The sequence below is a fragment of the Dasypus novemcinctus genome, chromosome 2 (genome assembly GCF_030445035.2).
Source record: "Dasypus novemcinctus isolate mDasNov1 chromosome 2, mDasNov1.1.hap2, whole genome shotgun sequence".
NCBI lineage: Eukaryota > Metazoa > Chordata > Mammalia > Cingulata > Dasypodidae > Dasypus > Dasypus novemcinctus.
The window spans coordinates 142,947,469-142,968,792 of NC_080674.1; the positions used below are offsets into that span (position 1 = coordinate 142,947,469).

Consider the following 21,324-nt stretch of genomic DNA (forward strand, 5'->3'; position numbering starts at 1 on the left):
CAACTGATGATTTCAGCAGTCAGAAGGGAGAATTCCCATCTCTACTTCAGCCAGCCAGCTTCTCCAGGGGGAACTCATCAGAAACCTTTCATGGGAGTTCCCAGCTTGAGGCCTGCCCTACAGAATTTGGATTTGCCCATCCCCAGTCACAGGCAACATTTCTTTTAAAAATCTCATAACAGTTATGTAATATACATACATACATATGTATATATGTATATATCCTGTTGGTTGTTTCCCTAGAGAACCTGACTAATACCAAGGAGAAAAATAATGAGCTCATTTGGGTATTTTTAAAAGGAATACGATATATCAAATCATTGCAGTGTGATTTCATTGGATACATTTAAATGAATTGTGAAAGTTTTGTCTTTAAATGTCAGTATTTACAATACACCAGAATTATACCTTTTGCAGCTTTTTAATTATGAAATTTTAGCTGTCAATTTTAAAGTGTGTGAGATACAAAGACTTCCAAAAAAATTTTAGGAAGTATATAAGCAAAAACGTTTAAAAACCACCATGCATATAGGATGTGCTCAGGAAATGTATGGTGATGGGATGTAGTTGTTCAGCAAGAGGAATAAACAGATAAGGATTTAGTGCTTTCCCCTAAGGACACTTGGATTTTAAGAGGTAACAAAGTCCTGAGTGATAGAAGTTCAGGCACCTGAGAGTTGGAGCTAGTTTCATTGGCAGAGCACTTCCCTGCACCCGATATAACAAGCCAGCTGCCACCTAAGCGGCCAGGTTACAAGGTTTAACCTGTGATTTTCAGCAGTGTTCATTTGCTTGTGGCCTCCTCTGTTAAAGCTGTTGCTCCCTGTAGCAGGTAACAGATGTGGACCTCGGTCACGGTACATAGAACTAACACATGTCCGTACTCTGAAGGTTGGTGTTTGAGTCCAAGCTCTACTTGCTGCGTGACTTGGGAAAAACTGCTACCTTTTCTAAGCTTTAGATTCCTCCCCTGGAAAATTAAAATGAGATTGGAGAATTCCTGTTAAATGAGCGGCCAGGAGTGAAAGCAGGAAAACACTGTACAGACATAGCCATCCCTTCCTGGTTCACTCTAGCCTGTCTACTTGGCAGATGATTTCTGCCTCTGCCTGTCAAGGTTCTTGCACTACATGACAATGGGGTGCATAAGATGAGGTCCACCATTTTGTGAGATGTCACTGCATCCCAAACATAATGGCTGTGCCTGAAGCTTCGTAAAGCCTGTAGTCTGCATGTCCCGTACTGAATTTTTGTTATTAAAATGTCCTTTCTTTTATGAAATGGTGATGTTAAGTGGTAAATTCTTTCCAGATCCCAATTTGGGGATAGGGAGTGTTATTAGCAAACAATCCTGTCAATCTCCAAACTGACTTGTTTTTAAAAATTTTACATTAGTCCACAAAACCCAAACCTTCCACGAATTTATACTCATCCAGCTTTAAGGAGCAGAAACCAAAAAGGTAAGAGTCAGCTGGAGGACATATTTAAGAATCAGTGTCCAAAAAGAAATAAAAAAAAAAAAAAAATCAGTGTCCAAAAAGCCTTATATGAAATTATCAACCCAAGTTTGCCTATACCTGGTCTATCCTCTGTGTAACAGTAATTATTACATGCATGTACATCTCCTCTCAGTTGCTGCAGGACTGCACATCTTACTCTCTGCAGGTCTTCAAGTGTCACCAGAAACCTCCCCTGAACACCTATATAAAACAACACCGCCCATACTATCACCATAGGTCCTTGATTCTACTTTATTTCTGTCATAGCACCTACCCCCTCCCATCGTCTGGAAAGAATCTGTCTCCCGCACTAGATCAAAGCTCCCTGAGGGAGGGCAGGGGCTTGCTGTTCTGCTGTATCCCCAGTACACCTTGAACAGTGAATCGCACAGGTGGGCACTCAATATTACAGGTCAAATGAATGAATGAATCTTCCCTTAAACAACTAGCATTAAATGTTAAATCACGAGATAGCTTTTGAAATTTCTTAATGGGGTAAAATACATTGCATGTGAGCAACAGCCATCAAATTTAAAACAGACTTACTCTCTGCCTCAGCAGTGGTTCACTTTGTAGAATTTATTCTATGGATAAACTGGCACATTAGCACAGGAACTCATATGCAAGGAAACTCATGTGCAAGGATAGTCACTGCAGCACTGTTTATCACAGAAAAGACTAGAAAGAATGGAAAGAATCCCCAAGTCCATTCACAAAGGACTGGTTACATTGTTTTCTGTATTATAATATAGCCATATGTAACTACTAAAGCAGTGCATATGCAGAGAGATGGAAGAATTGCCAAGATATAAATTACAGCAGCAGCTAACATTTGTACCAGATACTACTCTTAAGTACTTCACATGAATTCTCATTAAGCCTCGTAACCACCCAAGGTTATATCCCCATTTTACAGATAAGGAAACTAAGACATCAGAAAAAGTTAAGGGAAGCAGACATGGCTCAACTGACAGAGCATCCACCTACCATATGGAGGGTCCAGGGTTCAATCCCCAGGGCCTCCTGACCTGTGTGGTAAGCTGGCCCATGTGCAGTGCTGCTGCATGCAAGGAGAGCCATGCCGTGCAGAGGCGCCCCTACATAGGGGTACCCTAAGCACAAGGTGTGTGAGCCGCCCCACATGAAAAAAGCGCAGCCCGCCCAGCAGTGGCGTGGCACATACAGAGAGCTGGCACAGCAAGATGATGCAACAAAAAAGAGATGGTTTCCCAGTGCCACCTGATAATGCAAGCGAACACAGAAGAATACACAGCGAGTGGACACAGAGAGCAGACAATGGGGGGTGGGGGGGAGGGGAGAGAAGTAAATAAATCTTTTAAAAAAAAGAAAAAGTTAAGTAACTTGCCAAGATTATACTATTAGGAAATGGCAGAATTGGAATACAAAGCCAGGTGGCTGACCTCAGAGCTTGCTCTTTTAATGCCATATAGCCAAAATTGTGGGTAATGTGATTTATATATATTTTTAAAGTAGGTAGGATCAGGGAAGGATTTATATATCTATATGCTTTTATAGGTACAGGCTTTCTAAAAGATATACACAAACTCATTACAAAGATTGCCTGGTGGCGGGGGGGCGGGGGGAGAGTGAAGGGACTGTGGTGGGAATGAGATTTTTTTTATTGCATACTTTTTTGTACTGTCCAAACTCCTGTGCATATTACCTTTTCAGAATCACATTATGCAAATATTCAGAGAGAGAGTTATTGAATTGTAAGGTTATAATGAACCCAACCATCTTATAGGAGGAGGAAACTGAGGCACAGAAAGGGAGTCAGGCTTGCCAGAGGCCACCCAGGTAGGAAGGACGAGCTCAGGGGCACAGTCAGGGCTCTGGACTCCTGGCCCCCAGTATGTTTTGTTGCCTGTCTCTAACCGTTTCCACTATAGCTGACTCAGCTGTCACAACTGGAGATTTTCAAAACCTTCACATTACATTGAACTGGGGGGGAAATTATGATTTGGAATTCAAGTGTTGACACTTGAAAAATACCAACTCCCTTTCACTACAAGTGCTTTAGCATGTTACTAAGGCTTTCTCTGCATGTCCCTGGAAAGGTTATTTTCAGAACATTCCACTTAAACCAGGAGATGCAGGGTTCTCCGCTGTATCTGGGAGCTGACACCACAATTTACATTAAACAAATGTTTTGAAAATTAGCTGTTCACGGTTCCAATTTCAGCTTCCCCCAGGGTTTAATGTTAGCCAAATACTGGTACAGTAAGCAGACAATGTGTTTTATTGTGTGGAAGAAAAACAGACCACCATAACAGACTTCCTGCTTTTGTAATCAAGGGAAAAGTTGAGCATTCAAGTGATTATTGGCATATGGTTATTAGAAACGCTGAGTTCCAAATAGAGCTGGTAGGAGTTACACACACACAAACTACACACACACCCCTATATTTCAATTCAAAAAAGAAAAAAACGTCTAGGGTTTGGTGGATTGTAAAGTTTAGAAAGACATGGGGCAGAAACTACTAGGGGAAGACTAGGGGTAACTAGGGAACAGGGTCCAGCCAGGTCTGTCACCACACATTGGAATGTGAGGGTCATGCTCAAAAACCAACAAGCAGCACGTGTGCACAAGGGAGGGCAACAGCTGCCACCACAGCCAGCGCAGATGCTCAGCCAAAGGAGGTGGTTCTGCCCCCTGGGTCCCAGCACCACATGCCAAAGGCCTGTTTGGTGGGCAGCCAGGTCCCTGCTGTACTTTTTCAAAACATGGTGGGCTTGGTATCTTCTTTATTTACATTTTAAAAGGGATGCACAGGCACTTTCCCCCTACTTTTCTTGTTCCACATTTCCCTTTGCAAATGTTGAAAAGGGAAAAAGAAACAGTTTAATCTGCTAATTTTATAGTTAGCAGCAATGAGTAATGGAGCATTCTGTGAAATCTCTGCCTGGCCACTAGCCTCCTTCAGGACATGTGAGCAAGGTGGAGTGCACACGTCTGGAAATAACTTGCAGGATGTTCTTTAATCTCAAGTTTCTATCAAAGAGCTGGGAGTGATTCTGGGCTGAGGTGGGGGTCATGGCATGTTGGCAAGAGGAACTTAGGTTTTGTTATTTTTAGGGAATTGTTTGCATCCAGCCCCTTCCAGCTCAACTGGAAATACAGCCTCTGCAATACAGAGGCTGCAGATACAGCCTCTTTCAGCTCAACTAAAGAAGGCCCCACAAACCAAGTGGACGGGAGAAGAGAGCTAGAGGCAAAGGAAGGTGCCACCACATGTGGATCTGATCTCTGGAACCCACCCAGAGGTGGGGCTATACTGGGAGGACAGGGAGGGGCTTGGTTAGCCTGGTCACTCCTCCTTGTACCTGCCCTGGGAAGGGATCCACACTACCTCGCTCTCATTTGAGGATTTGGGCTCCATGAGGGAAGAACTTCCTGACCCTCCATTACTGGATCCCACAAGACCTTTTCAAGGAATTATTGTGGAGGGTCTTGCAAAACAGGGAGGCCACCTTCTGCCAGAGGTGATTTCCTCTTAGGCTGGGTGGAGGTTAGAAAACGCCTGCTTTAAGGGGCTCATCAGGGTTGCCTTGAGATTCTATTTTATTGAAAACACTGAAAAGCCAAAACTTTGACTGTGCTGTCCCTTGTTTATTTGCCCCGGAAGCTGTGACAACAGCTGATGGGCCAGGGCTCAGCAGGGAAGGAACAGAGAGTATTCCAGCTGCCTTATGGTCTCCTGCCCATGCTCAGACAGACAAGCAAAATCACCTGAGGGAGGGCTGCCGCTCCCCCAAGCTGTGAGGGAGATGGCTAGGCATCAGGTGACACGCAGGAGAGGATCTCACTAACCACAGAACAGATCAGCACCTAGGACCTAGTCTTCAGTCCAAGGATGGTCCAGCAAAAAGCCCTGAAGAATCCATCTGTTTTCCTTCTTGACAGAGACCACCCTGCTTAAGAGCAAACTGCCCTGCTGGAACATGCGCAGAAGAGGACATGTGGCCATGGCAACGCAATGACATTTCTGAGACTGAGCACCAAGGCAAGCGAGCAGGTGGTGCCCCTGGGCATGATCTGGTGACAGCTGTTCCCTAGGACAGGGAAGCTCTTCCACAGGCAGGCTCCTTCCAAAAGCCAGGGCACAGGGTCCTCCCAGCCGGGGCGATCGCCCCAACCCCCTCGTCACGTCCTGCAAGCCAGGCCCCCTTGCCCTAAGGGTTTCAGCCCTCTAGGACCCTAAGAATCCCTGCCTGACTTGGGCCACCTGAGCTGGACTGGGCCCTTTGTCATTTGCTCCTACCCTACATATTCCTCCAAAACTGAGGGATAAGCACTCAAGGGAGGGGGGCCCCTCACAACCCCATCTACCTGCCCCCCAGCCTGCCCTACTCCATATGTCCTGACAAATCACGTACCTTGGATTTCCGGGCTCCTTTCTTGCCTCCTGCTTTCTTAGAGACAGGCTTCTTCTGGGATGGAGACTTGGCCTTCTTGGCAGGGGGTGGTGTGATGATGGCTTCCAATTTTCCTTTGGATCCTCGCTTCTTTGCTAGCAACTCGGGGTGGATGTTTGGTAACACCCCCCCACTGGCTATGGTGACTCCTTTGAGCAGCTTGCGGGAAAACCAAAGTGACAGGTGGTGAGCCGGACCACCCTTGCCCCGGCCTTCCAGCAGCCAGCCCTGCCCACCCATGCTCCTGCTATTGCTTGTCACAGCTCCTGCCTCCAATGGCAACTCCTAGGATGCTGGCAGCACCCAAGCTCACTACACAGAGGCCAAGTCCTCCCAGTCCCTCACTCGGGTGGAATTTAGGTAGAATCTTTCCTTCAGAGGGAGCCAGATACCTTGTTTGATCCCACCTCCCCACACACCCATACCCACAACAAAGCCTTCAGGAAAAACTGCCATGGAGGGCAGAGGAGCTGCTAATAGTCCAAAATGCGATTCATACCTTTAAGAGCTAGCTAAATACAAACCTCTCTCCAGACAAGACTGTCTACCTGGTTGCATCACTGCCTGTTGAAGTGTCTAGGGGGTGGGTATAAGAGTCCCATACCTGATTCAGCTCTTCGTCATTGGCTACCGCCAGCAGGATGTGCCGAGGCGTGACCCGCCCTTTCTTGTTGTCTCTTGCTGCGTTGCCAGCCAGCTCCAGAATCTCCGCTGTGGGGAAAAGAGTAGGCGGAGAATGTGACAGAGCAGCAGAGGACTGCATACACCTTCCTAGACCCCTCCACTCATAGGATCAGGAAGGGACTCAAGCAGCTGCTTTTCAGAGGCCAGTCGTGCTGGCAATACAGGAGTGTTGAATGGCAAGGCTGAGGGAAATCTAGGAAGCCCACTGGTGCAGCAGCCTCTCTATTTGGGAGTTTAAGAAACAGGCTTAGAGAAGGGAAGGAACCAGCTGATGGTCACTCAGTAAATGGTAGAGCTGAGATCTGAAACCAGATTCCAGTCTCCTAATTCCCAGGACAGGGACACTTGCAGTCAGCACTCCAGATGTCACCAGGGTGAACCCTGCAGAGTCCTGAGCAAGACGCACTCAGTTGCCCAGTCGGAAAGGGTACTGTGCACCTTCAGCAATGGGTCAGGGATTTGAGGGTTTTAAGTAGTGGGTGGCATATTGTAAGTACTTGACAAATCTTTAACCAATCAGTGTTGAATGCCTATACCTTTGGCTTCAAAACTAGAAGGGTGGCTATGAGCCTGACCCAGAGTTGGTGCTAAATTAGAGGGTTTATTTACCTACCCTGTGGGGCAGAGTCTCACAACACAAGAAGATAGATCTCCCACAGCCCCAAAGATGATGGAAAATAGGAAGTGTCCTTTGGCAAGAAATTTTTTTCTCCTTGGTGGAGCAGTTCTCTTGATAACCTGTTTTCATTACCATCTCCTCACTTTCTTATTGAGGTATGCAGACTTCCAGAATCTATCCTATACTCCCCACACTTCTGCAATTTTGCTCCCACCATGCCCCTGCCTGTGAGCTCCTTCCAGTCCATTCTTTTGGGCCCAAAGCAAGTCTTTCTGGTAATAAAGAAATTTCCAATAATCTATATTACGCTGTAAAAACTAAATTTCTCCAGCAAAGTCAAAACTTAGGATCATTATGAAATAACTAGAGAAAAATTTTAGCTTCATAAAAATCCTATCTTTAAAACTGACACTATTTTGTGGTATAAATACATTAGATGGTACTAACAATTGAATCTAATGCAAAAACAGGTGTGTGTTAAGTTGAAAAGGTTTATCATGCCTAGCTACTCATGTAAATTCTATTGGCAGGGGTAAAATTAGTCATACCTGAAACTACAGCCCCCCTGCCCCCAATCCAGCGCAGGAATTCATTTACTTAGTAATCACTATATGTGACATGTGACCCTTTGCTCAGCATGGAGGGACACTAGCAGCCCAGCAGACCCTGCCCTCACCATGTTCCCAGTCCAGTAGGGGGCCCACAGCAGAGCTGCATATGCCAGTGCTGCAGGGAGGGCACAGGGCCTTGGACTTACACATGTATGGTGGGGGGAAGGGAAGATAAATGGCACGGTACTTCAAGGAAAGAAGGGGGCTTATATTTCCCACCCTCACTCACTAGTCTCAACCAGGCTGTTCCCCCAAGAGCTCAGTCCAGTTTAGTTTACCAATGGCAGGGGGATAGCCCACCTAGCAGTTTCACTGAAGCTTCCCTATGATTGATGAGATCGCAGCAGAGTGTCCCAATGCCCAGTGGAGACAGACCCATCGTGGCCAGCAGAAAAGGGTGCTTCAAATGCCTAAATGACCTTAGGCCCAGAGTGCTATGAAAGCAGAAATGTCTGCCTAGCCAGACCAGTGTGGCCTTCGTTTTCATATGTTCATAGAGCAGGGAGCACATCAGCAAAGTCGCTGCCCTGAGAAGAAGCCAAAGCAGGAGGCAGCCTGACATGAACTCAGACGCAGTAGTAAGGGAGTAGGAAAGACAGCAGGCCAGAGCTGGCCCTCGACTGGAAGCCCAAATGCCAGGAGGCCCTAGAGGGACATCTGGAGCACAGACCTTAGCCCACTTCAATGGCTTCCCTGCCCCACCACACCCTCTCCCACCAGCCTTCTCCCCCTTCCTGAGGCCACAGGGAAGCACCCATCAGTATTCACAGAGCCAGAATACACATGAGGAGGCTGGCGGATGACAATCTTTTAGTCACACTGTGCTTGATAATGCTTCATCTGCTCTGAGAGAGAGACAGAGTGTTGGGGGCCCAGACGGGCCCCTCAGTCAGAGTGGGAGAGTCAGAGCCACTAGCAAAGAAGAAGGCACGTGGAGCTGCCGGGAGTTTATACATATTGAGTTTATTCTATGCTCTTTTCCATCTTTCTCTGCTCTCTCTCCTGTTCCTGTAAGCTTCCTTTGTTCTCTCCACTCCTCTGTTTACATGGGAGCTGCTTTTATGTTACTACTATCAGAATATATGATTGGCTCTTACAGTGGCATACCTATCATGTTACATTTACTGATTAGCTCGTGTATGGGTCAGTCAGATCACGTACACCCCGGAAACTGAGTGCAGTTATGCTGTGTCACTGCATCCCGGATGTAGCAAAGTAGTATCCAGGAATGTTTAGGCCATTTAACATATTGGGCTCTAGCACCCCTACAGAGAGACAGAAAGAATGAACACACCCTGTTAGTGGTGTCCTGTTCTGCTAAGTGCTTAAACTACCTCTTTGGCAAGAAGAGCATTTGACATTACGGTTTTCTAAAATCCACTCAGGAAAGTGGATGTAGCCCATTTTCTCTGCCTGCCCAGAGTGCTAGTGGAAGGATCTCCCCAAGAGACAGCACAATGGTCACTGGTGGTGAGGAAAGAGGGGAGGGATGTCTTTATTTTCTGCAGAGCTGCCCCTACTTCTTTTGTGCAGGGAAAATGGTGGTGATGGGTAAAAAGACCTGGGCACTGGAGGTCACCAGAATCTGAGTGGGTTTAGGCCCCTATTTTGGGTGGGGAGCATGCAGTATATAAAACAAGGAAATAAAGCAATGGAGTGGCCCGTAAGCACCCAGGGCTGAGAAATCTGAAGAACAATTCTCCAGGAGCTATAGGGAATTCTCCCTGGCTTCCAAGAGCTTTTTTTGCCCTGCTCTTTCACTTTGTGGTTGAAACTTCAATAGCCTCAGCTTCTCCATTTGGGAAATTTCAAAGACCTTTCTCACTGCTAATTCAGTTTGGATGCAGGGATACTGAACTGGATCCACGTGGAAGTGAAAAAAGAGTGGATGAGTGCATGAGGAGGGGTGGACATGGTTTGTGGAGAGGGATGGGGAATCTAGGCTCCTTGGAAAGAACTGGGCAGGGGTGTTATACTGCTGCCTTCTTCACTAAGGTGCCAGAAAATCCAGGACTCCTCCTTTTTTGCTAAACCCCAGCTCATCCATCCAAGGTAACTGGTCCTCCCACAAGGAGCAGGGCCTTGGCTCTGTGGGAAAGAAGGAGAGAGAGCTGTGTCAAGTAGGGAAAATAAAGAGGGGCATATATTCACACACCAGCTAGCTTAGCAAGAGCCTTATCTTCTGTTTACTCTTGCATTTTTCCAGATGGATAGTTACCATAGTAACTCCACCGGCAAGGGACATACAAGACAGAGCACCGTGGAGACACACCTTTTATGAGAAGCATGTTCCACCTCCACTCCTCGCTATACTGCAGCAGGCAGAGGGCTGGGGCATTTTACAACAGCCAAGAAAGATAGAGGACTCACTCTGCTAAGAAAAGCAGTAACCCAGAGTACAAACCCATCCTTTGCCCAATATTCAATAATACCCACCCCTCATCCTCAATCCAGTTTTAGAAAAGGCAATTCGTCAAATGTTTTTCTGGTTAAGAGAGGGCCCCTGCTGCAGGGGGAGAGGAGAGGTGCAAAATGCCAGCAGCCTGACAAGATGGAACAGTTCCCATCTGCTCCCCAGGGCAAGTTCAAGGGAGGGAGAAAGGAAGAGAGGGAGCTGCTGAGGAATGAGGGCAGGGCATGCAGCACCACCAAAGATTTCCTGATTAAGTTTTCTTCCAAGTAAGTGATCTTCTGCTATGCAAATGGTATCAAGGGCAGAAAGTCACAGAGACTCAAGGCTCAGAGCTATACATTGATTCCTTGCCTCTCTACCCCAAAGACACTGGGATGCCCTGACCCTCTCCACCAAACCGGGGGATATCAGCAAGAGGCACGGCCCCCTGGGCAAAACCAGGACCAGCCCTACCTCAACTTGAATGGAACCCATGCCTTCCTACAAGGGGCAGGGTGTCTTGAATTCAATTCATCTCTTACTTTGGAAGGTTTTGTGCATTTCTGAATTTTTTGCTCTATGGCCAGTTTAAGAGAAGAGGAATTCTGAGAAGGAGAGCCAGAAAATCACCAGATCTACAGATACAAATCTTTTCGTGAGGGAATTTTCAGGAGCCACAGCCTGGAGGGTATTAACCAAAACAAATGGAATCCAAAGGAAACCACAGGAGGAAACTGGGAAAAGAGCAATTAGAAGGAGAAAAAACAGGACCCTTTACACGGTTCTCTACCCCCTCAAGCCAAGTCTTGGCCAATGACAGTCTAACTTCTGTTACCAATATCAAATATTGGGCTGACTTAGGGCTCAAAGCACTAGAGGTCACCTCTGAAGAGGACCAAAAGTGTGGCAAGTTTCCCCAATTAGAAAAGTTGCAAAGGGGACAAGCTGTTTGATGAGCAACACTAGCCAGCTCATTAGTTATTTTTTTGTTTTAATATCTAATTTGCAAAACACCCAAGCATCTCTGGCTCTTGGCTAGGGCCAGTCTCTGGCAACTGGTGCACTGCTAGCTCTACCGTCTGTAGTGTCCTGGATAAGCAATGCAACCTTATTCTCTCCCCTCAGAGCAGCAAGTGCTGCACATGCACCCCTGGGCCAAATGTTCCCCAGCCTCATTGAACATGACCGTTTTAAGGCCACTTGATAAAATTCCCATAGCCTTGAATAACGCATTATTTGGCAGCCTTTTTGGCTACGGACCAGCTGCCTGAACTTGAATACCTTTGACAGGTCTACTTTCCAAGTTCACCCAGAGACCAAAGGCTTAGGGGTTTTTTTTTTCCTAAACGTCTTGAACTAAACCGTATCTGTTGTTTTGAAGCATTTTGTCTATCTTCCTTTAGGGAGATGAAGTCATGGTTTGCAGAATTAGACTCCTAACAGCTAACAGGTGATGTGTTGAGACTGGGCCAAACTCTAAACACAAGCCTTGCAATAGGAAAGAGTCAGGGGCTTTTACAGAGCTATTTGAAGCGTCTCATCTAACAAAAGAAATATTGAAAATAACAACCAGAAATCAAAGAAAAGCAAATGTTCATATAATCCCAAGGAGAAAACAGATATTTGCTACAAAGCCAACAACATGACAAGGAATCTGTTTATTTTATTTCTTTCAATTCATCATCCTTCCATCAGCAGTTCATTGAGTTCAGAACTGTTTTACACCATTCCGGAAGGCCTTAACCCAATCAACCCCAATAGGAGGGTGATTGCTAAGAGTTTCCTGCATCCCAACCAAACATCTCCAATTCCCTCGGAAGCCTCGGTCATATCCCAGAATCCACCTTCCCATATCCCACCTTTTCAGGAGATGAGTGGCAAGGTTTGAAAGCCTGCTGAGTTGTCAACTCAGAGCTCTGGGGCCTAACATTTGCACCATGGCAGAGCTCTCCAGTCTGCCTGTCTCAAGAGCTTCAAAGGAAATCAGGGATTCCAGAGAGAAAATAAAACCTACAACAGTAATTGGAGATGGTATTTTTGTGTAAATTGCAAAGTATTTTGTACAAATGAACTGTTCCATTGCTTCTCCTTAGATGATGTTAAATCTGACACAAATACTTTTAAGCCCATATTACAGACTTTTCCTAAAGACCCATGAGCCAGGAGGGCTCAGATGGCATCATCTAGTCTAGTATCCTGCCTTCCCCACAAAGTCTCCCAATAAGATAGAAACACAGCTTAATTTGGGAATCTCTAAAGGTAGATTCCATTGGTTGCTAATTGTATTTCATATTTAAAAGTAAAAAATAAGTAATTTCACATTATATACATTATATAAAAGGAGATAGTATGATTCTTGGCAAACATTACCTTCATCTAACCCATCAACCCAATCCAGTGCCTAATTATCTTCCTGGTCAAGAAAGTCTTCCTTTACCTTGCCCAAATCTCGGGTGCTTCTGCTGAAGCTCATGTCCTTTGTGTCCTTGCTGCAGGGCAGTAACTATGCAGGGCAGTGTGGTTAGAGAGCCTGGGGCTGAGGTCAGAGAGCCTGGGTTTGAGTACCAGCTACTACATGTAGCTGTGAGATTTGATCAAGATACGTGTAAGCCTCAGCTTCCTATTCCATAAAAGTGGGATGATCATTGAGATTACCCATAAACGTGTGAGGATTAAATGAGTTACCATGTAACATGCTTAGTCCAATCAGCACTGGGTAAAGGCAAGCCACTATCTATCACTGAGGCTACAACCACACTTTTTATTTTAAAAGTACAGCAGGTTTCATTTCTAGGGGAAGAAAGCTATAGCTTGTTTTCCTCAATTTCCTCCATCTAAATATCCAAATGGATGGATGCATGGATGGATGGACAGATGCATGGGTGGAGGTATATAAGAGCCAAAAGGAAGAGAAAAGCAACAGAAAATCTAGTGTTTCCTCCCCTGATAGTTTACTCTTTGCTGTTACACTTAACAGTTTGCATATGTTTGAAAAATGCACTTGAACCCGATTAACCTCGGTGCTGCCAGAGCTACCTTGATGGAACACAGCACCCAGGGCGGCCCCACAGGCAGCCTCTACCTTGACATGGGGGTCTGGGGCTTTTGTCTGACCCAGGAGGGTGTGCCACAGCAGTGGCAAGACCAGAGTGGCCAGCTGCAGGGGTAGCCAAGGTCAAGGCCCTAGAAGGAAGAGGAGAGGCCCAGGGAACCTGCTCTGACCCAAGGCCTGCACTGGCTGCCAGGCAGGGTCCCTGCCCCACCAGTCCCTTGCTTTCAAGGACTCAATTAATTTACGAGGAAATGGTTAATATGTGTTTGTTTTGAAATGGAAAAGCATGGACATTTGTTTTTAATTCATCTCAGGAAGGGGTGAACAATCAGGGATGTCTGCTGAAATGAAATGATTTGAAGAGTATAAAGCGAAGAGGAAACCCATTTAAAAGAGCCCTGACACAGTACCACTTCCCATATGGACTTCTGAGGGGGAAACACAAGGAGCAGAACTGTGTATGGTGGGCCACCACTGTGTGGGGGAGGCGGCGGTCTCTGCTTACACCTGCAGCCGATGAGATGTGGTAACAGCGTTTGCCTCCTGGGAATGAAATCGGGCACTAGATTAAAGGAGACATTTTGTTTTCCCTCTTTTGTGCTACTTGAGTTTGCCTCATATCCTTTCAAAGTGTAAAAAGTGAAGTAAAAATACAGAATAAATGAGAGGAGGGAGCTAAGGTATAGACCACCCCAACTGGTCTTCATAAGTCTGTGTTACGAGCATCCTTCTACCCTCAGACATTCTGTCAGCCCGTTCAAACCTGCTTCTCACAAAAAAGGTCCAAGCACTCAAAAACTTTTTTTTCTTTTTCTGTGGCTGCTATTGTAGAGTAATATGACAGCATCAGAGAAGGAGAGGTCTCCAAGAGAAACCACCCCTCCTGGGGTCATCTCTACCATCTAACCCCTGCCCTGTCTGCCCAACTGGATTCCTGATGCTGTGGGCTACTTGCCTAAGGATATGTCCAAGCTCTGCCACTCAAGATTCTACCTCCCCATTCACGAAAGGAACACTGAAGGGATGGACATCGGCCAAAAAGCTTCTGGCCCTCCAGCCCTGCCTCAGCCTTCCCGTTCTCTGAGGCCCGCTATGGCGCCTCATGGCAGCCACCTTGGGTCACCCAGGGGATTTTCCTCAGGACCTTGCTGCTGCTGCTGCTGTCCTCCGATGCTGACGGGCTGCCCTTCCCTGCACCCAGGACACGCCATACCAACTACCATCACCTGTCCTGTGCACACACTGATCTCCTGGCCTGCATGCTCCCAGCTTTCCTCAGCCCTGCCCAGGTCTGCCTGTCCTTCAAGGCCCATGCCCTGCAGGGCCCCTGTCCTCCCTACCCACACCAGACCACAGCAACATCTCTGACCTCTGCAGTTCCACACCACGCCCCTTTAGCAATCCCCATGGTTGCCATAGAGCCCATCCCTTGTCCCCTCCACGCCTGTCTCCTCAGCCTGGCTGAGGCTTCACAGAGGACAGGAAGAAGCTGTGGAGAACTGGGCATACCCTGGTACTATTGCGATGCCCACTGGCTGACTCAAGACTAAAAGAAATGCAGAGTAGACTAGGCATTCCTAGGCCCCAGCTGTCTCTTTTGAACTGCTAAGGTTTCAGCCCAGTAGAGAACTTGAAGGAAATGCTCTTTTGGAGGTGGGTGACTGTGCTGAGTTAGGCTGTACAAGTTACTTAAGCTGAGCTTCTATTTCCTCCTACACAAAATAAGTAGTTTGAGATTAAGTGAGCTACCTCATGTAAACCACCAGCCAGTACCTGGCACCTGGTAAGGATGCTCAGTACATGGCTGATGTTTTTAACTAAATTGCTCTGCCTTTGCCTAGAAGTCAAAGTATCCCTTCTACACACATGCCCCAAAACCAGCATTATAACAAGCCACCATCAGAATCTGGAGTTGAGCCTGCCAGGGCCTGAGGTAGGAGAGTGCAAGCAAGAGAAATGGTGCTACTCAAGTTAGGTAACTTTATTTTCTGAATGAACAGCAGATATTGACTTTTAGCAGTGAATATCCAGATTTACAGAGGCAACAGATAAACCAAAGAAATATCTCAGCTAACAACTACCACAAAGAGCACTAATCAGATGGCAAGGGGAGTCCATAGGTTAGCCATTTATAGAGGTCTTGGATTTCCAAATGGCTCACACAGTTCTGCAGGCAAGAAACTGTGAACCCTAGCAGGCAAAAGGCTTTCTATAAAGGTCCAGACTGTACCCCTATAGATACAGGGGATGGGGGTGTGTGAAAAAGAGTTTATCTCCCCAGACTTTCTCCTTATCCCCACCTCTAACCCCATAAAATGTCATCTCAGCATTGGACACTGTCAGAGGGCCTCTGAAGAAACCAGCTCTGGGTACCAGGGAACACACACATCTAGCCACTAGATGTGTGACACACTTGCCCAAAAAGGAGGAGGTGGGGTAGGAAGAGGAGTAAGGAGAGGGAGGGAAGGTAGAAGCCAGATCAGAGCTGTAGGCTAAGGCGTGCAACCTTGCAAATCCAAGGAGGGTTTGTGTCATCTTCTTGGCAACCGGTACTGGAGTGGGGTGGAAGGAAGAGGCAGACATGGAGAGACAGAGGGAGACTGTGATTAATACCATTTGGGTTTGTCTTCTTGCTAGAACTTATTTATAGCTCCAAGGAGTGGCTTTTTGCTTTCATGGTAATTTACTCTGGGTTGACTAGACATAAAGTCCCCCAGGCATGGGAAAGAAAGCAAGAGGACTGTAAATATGTGTTATTAGTTGATATTTCAAGGGAAGATTTTGGAAGAGAAGGTATTTGCAAGAGAAGGTATTTGCAGAATTGCCTTTCTCTTCTGTTTTCTTGGAAGCCATTCTCAATGGTCATCCACAGAGGGGCCCTGGGGCACTTCTCACAGCCCTCCTGGGGTGCTGCCATCTTTAGTCACTTGGGCAGCTCCCAACTTTGTCTGCTTCAAGGTGTAGCTGAGACATCCTCAGAAGCTTTTGTGGCAGAAGTGAGGGTCCAGCCCTTAAACACTTCCGACCCCCTCCTGTTTGCCACCAGGAGCCTTGCTTCTTGCCTCTCCTCAGGTGGGTCTGGACCACTACTGGTATTAATTCTAATTGTGCCTCATTACTAAATCTAGCTGAAATAGCTATCATTCTCAATTTCTGGGCAGCAATTGACTTCATCTATTCTCCTGAAACTCACCCTAAACAACTCATCAAATAAACGACTACTTACCCAGCATCTGAGGGTCAGGTCTGTGCTAGGAGAGGGTATAAATGGTGAAGGGTTGCTGGAGATACCGAGCGCCAGACCTGGGGTGACTGACAGCCTCTCAGACTCCGCCCTTTCCCCAGACACCTGTCCTCAGCCCCTGTGTGGAGCTCCTGAATGAGCTCATTCACACCCACTGGTGGCCAGGCAGAGGACCACCACGTTACTCTGCTGATCTCCTGGTTCACTTTCCAACCTCCCTATCTCCTAGTTCTCACTGTTGGTGAGGTCCACCCTACAGAACTTCTCTAGCTCTTCCCCCAGCCCCCACTCACATGTCACCTAAGACTTCCTTTAACAAAATCAGTCTCACCTGAGACTTCCTAGATCTTTTTTTTTCCCATTGTGGTCCTTTTATCGAAATGTTTAAGCTCTAAAAATTTTCTGATGAACACATATATTGAAGCATTGCTACTAACCATGGTCTATAGTTTACATTATACTTTACACTTTGCACTGCACAATTTTATAGAGGTTCCTTAATTGTGACAGAAGTACCATACTGATGTAAAAATGATAATAATAATAGGGAAAGCTGGGTGCAGGAGTATATGGGAACTCTGGTACTTTATTCTCAATTTTTCTGCAGTCTAAAATTGTCCTAGATCTTTTTTTTAACATCTTTGTGTTTCCAGATAGCACAGTCTGTGTTGGAAGAAGGAAAACGCTCTCACTGACCTGTCAGGACCAATAGCAGCATCTTGGGGGTTCTGATTTACCTACCACCACATGCCTGCCCAGGGTTCTCAAGAAATTAATGTGTTCCTGGACCCTAGCTGTCCCATGAAAGACATGGGTCTGATTTGCCAGGCTAGGTGATAAATTCTAATGGTCTCAACCTACCATAAAATTCATAATCCATAAATACATATATGCTTATATCTTCATAGAGCACTTTGGAAAGATGTAAGAAATAGCCAACTTTAGGTACCTTTGAAGAAGAGAACTGGGAGTCCAGGATGAGAAGGACACATTTAAATTTTAAAATTTCCCAAAGAAATAAATGAAATTCCCAATACCATAAAATCCATATAAAGGCAGGGACCACAGCAGTCTCGGCTACTTCCAGATTGACACGAAATTTACCACTTGGAGAATGTTTAGCCTTGGTAGTAAAACAGGTGTTCTAGTGGGTAGACTTCTGAGCTGAACACTGTATTGTGACTTCTGTGAACATGTCATGCCCCATCCCATCCCACGCGATGTACAGGGACAATGTCCTCCAACCCTTGCTTCCTCAGTCTTCCCCAGCTCAGTAAATAGCAACTTTATTATTCCAGTTATTCAGATCAAAATCCCCCTTGCTTCACTCATCTCTCTTTCTCTCATATTCCATATCCAATCCATCAGTAAATTCTGTGGGTCTACTCCCAAAACATACTTTAGGATGTAGACCCTTCTTGCCTCCTCCCCTGCTACCTCCCTCATCCATGCTACCATCACCTTTTCATGGACCATTGCAAAAGCCTTCCATGAGGTCTCCCTTATCTTCCTATAGTGTATTTTCAACTCCGCAGACAGCTTATCCTTTTAAATCTGCTCAAAACTGTCCAGTGGCCCCATTGCACTTGAAGTAAAAGCCAAAGGCCCCCCATTACCATTCTGGCCTCATCTCTGACTTCTAGCCTCCCCCTGCCCCTCTACTCCTGCCAAATCAACCACACCAGGCACATTCTCTACCTATGTACTTGTTCCATCTTCCTGGAATACTTTTCCCTGCATGGCTTATTCCCTCATCTCCCTCTCAGCAAGGCCATCTCAGGCCATCATATGAATTTTGCCATGTGAATGAGCTACTGGCTATCTCTGCCTTCTGGTACCCCCTTCCCTGTTTTGTTTTCAACAATTCACTTGGCACAAACTGACATAATATTTTGGTGTTTATTGAATCTTATGCAATAGGTAGGTTGGAATTCCAGGTAGTGGAGTAAAAATGTAAAAACAAAATCATAAAAACACTAAGCATGATAAGCCTGGAGAGAGGTTGGCTTTTCTAACAATGACTCAAAATTCAGCAGAAATAGACTCCTAAAGCCTTCAGGAAGAGACACGTCTGAGTAGTTCAGGCAGGACACAGCTCTTTTGCAAAATGGGAGAGGAGGTGTAAAAGTGGTCTGAGGGACCTGTTTTGGGGACCCTGCAGGCCAGGAAAGTTCCTGGGGACTGGGGATGCAGAGACGGAGAGGCCAAAGGGAACACCATTGAGGTGATATTTCTGTGGCTGGGAACACTGCCCATCCCCCATCCCAAGGTGGAAAGACCTGGGGCTGGGCAGCCAAGGAGGGGAAAGGCCAGATTCCTCCCAGGGAAGAGGGAGGGTGCCGTAGAGCGCTGACTGTGGTTTCACTTTGGTGAATGCAACTACCATAATTTGCTAGCTCAGAAGAGGTAGCATAAATTGAATGATTCATCTCCGTGGAAGGGTTTGCTGAGGAATGCCGATTGCTGGCCAGCCAGGAAAGTGAAGGAAGACAGACTGGTCTCTCCCCATTCTTTCCTAGACCTGGTTGGGCCCCATTAGCTGCTCCTTGTCACAGTCTTGACTACTTAAGCAGAGCAATATTGAAGTTTTAGGTAAAAATTAAACTAAAAATCAAAGAAGAGCTGTGAAATAAAACCACTAGGCAAGAGGGAGAAATTGATCAACAGAACAAAATCATCAACATAAGCAGATGCTTAGGGAACAACAAAAAATAATCCACACTAAGAAATAGGAAAATAATGCCCACTCACAGGAGCAAGTCAAGAATCTAGACGAGACTTGGGATTTAGAATAACTAATAAATGATGTTCAAAAGAACTCCTTAATCAATCTAAGGAGATGAAGGAAATAGGACTAAAGAGATAACGTATATTAAAGTGACACTATGCAAGCATAAAGAACAATTTGAAAGCATGCAAAAAAAAAAAGAAAAATAAGAGCACTTATGGGAATGAAGACACAATGGATGAGATTAAAATCTCAATGTGAGGCAGAGTGGGCATTATCATCCCAAATACTCAAGGTTAAGGAATGAACAAACATAAGGGAGGAATGCAACCATGGACAAACTAAACTTATTAATATTATAGTAATGGAAGAACCTGTAACACTGTTACAAAGAAAGTAGTTATTAGAGGTTCTGAGGGGAAGGGGAGGGAATAATAGGTGGAACACAGGGCATTTTTAGGGCACTGGAATTAAGTGTAAACCACAATGTAAACTATAGACCTTGGTTAGTAGCAATGTTTCAATATTTATTCATCAATTGTAATAAATATACCACACAATTCTAAGATGTTATTAATAGGGAGAGATATGGGACAGGGAGGAGGTTCCATGGGAATCCCTTATACTTTCGATGTTACTCTTCTGTAATCTAAAACCTCTTTAAAAGCAAAGTTTATTATATTTTAAAAAATACATTAGAGGCATATAAAAGCAGATTTCAAACATAAGGAGAACGAGTAAGTGAACTCAAAGATAGACATTCGAAATTGAAACGAAAGGAGAAAAGAATGCAAAAAATTGAACAGGATATCAGGGAACTGAATGACAATATGAAATACATAGACATATATGTTATAAGTGTCCTAAAAGGAGAAGAGAACCGAAAGGAGTAGAAAGAATATTTGAGGAAATACTGACTGCAAATTTTCCAACCCTTATCAAAGACATGAAGATGAATATTCAAGAAGGACAATGTACCACTAACAGAATAAATCCTAAGAGACCTACTCTGAGATACCTACTATTCAGCAGATATTCAAAGTCCAAAGTTAAAGAGAATTTTGAAAGGAGCAAGAGAAAAGCAATGTATGACTTACAAGGAAGGCTTAATAAGGCTAAGTGACGAACTCTCACCAGAAACCCTGGAGGCGAGAAGGTAGTGGTACGATGTATTTAAGGTACTGAAAGAGAAAAATTGCCAGTCAAGAATTCTTTATCCAGTAAAACCACTCTTCAGAAATGAAGGCGAGTTTAAAGTCTTTACAGACAAAAACTGAGAGAGTAGGTTACCAAGAGACTGGATCTACAAAAGATATTAATGGGTGTGTTACAGCTTGAAAGGAAAATACAAGGGAGAGAGGAGTGTAGAAATGAAGAACATAAGTAAGAGAAGCTGAAAGGGTTAGAAGACAAACAATAGTAAGATATGACAACAAAAGGGATAAAATGGACAAAGTAACACCTTTATAGTAATAACACAGAATGTTAATGGATTGAATTCCTCAATTAAAAGACACAGAATGACAGAATGGATTTTAAAAAGGACTATATGTATATATATATATATATATATATATATATATATAATACACACACACAAGCCATCTATTTGTTGTCTACAGAAGACTCACCTTAGATGCAAGGAAATAATCGGGCTGACAGTGAAAGGTTGGAAAAAGATATTCCATGCTAATAGCAACCAAAAAAGAGCAAGTTTAGTGATAATAATATTGGATAAAATAGATTTTAAATGCAAAACTGTTATAAGAGATGAAATAGGTTACTATAAATTAATGAAAGGGAAAATTCACCAAGAAGAAATAGTAATAAATACTTATGCACCTAATATAGGTGCCCAGAAATACATGACAGACACACTGGCAAACCTCAAGGGAGAAATGTCTCTACAATAATAGTTGGAGACCTCAACATTCTACTCTAAGCATTAGATAGAACCAATGAAAGAAGCTGTCAATGTGGGAGGAGTGTGGGGAATGGGGTATATGGGAACCTCTTATATTTTTTAGTGTAACATTTTGCGTGATCTATGTATCTTTT

The 21,324-nt window shown here is 45.0% G+C and overlaps 1 protein-coding gene across 4 annotated transcripts in view; it reads right to left on the reverse strand.

The window, feature by feature from the left end:
* Nucleotides 1-21,324, reverse strand: part of MACROH2A1 (macroH2A.1 histone) — an 82,657-nt gene that overhangs the window by 30,444 nt on the left and 30,889 nt on the right. For all 4 annotated transcript variants that reach the window (XM_058279087.2, XM_058279094.1, XM_058279089.2 and 1 more), the window contains exons 3-4: nt 6,541-6,647; nt 5,898-6,095 (exon numbers count right to left, since the gene is read on the reverse strand). In XM_058279087.2, the coding sequence (XP_058135070.1) occupies nt 5,898-6,095; nt 6,541-6,647 (305 nt within the window). The remainder of the gene's footprint in view (nt 1-5,897; nt 6,096-6,540; nt 6,648-21,324) is intronic.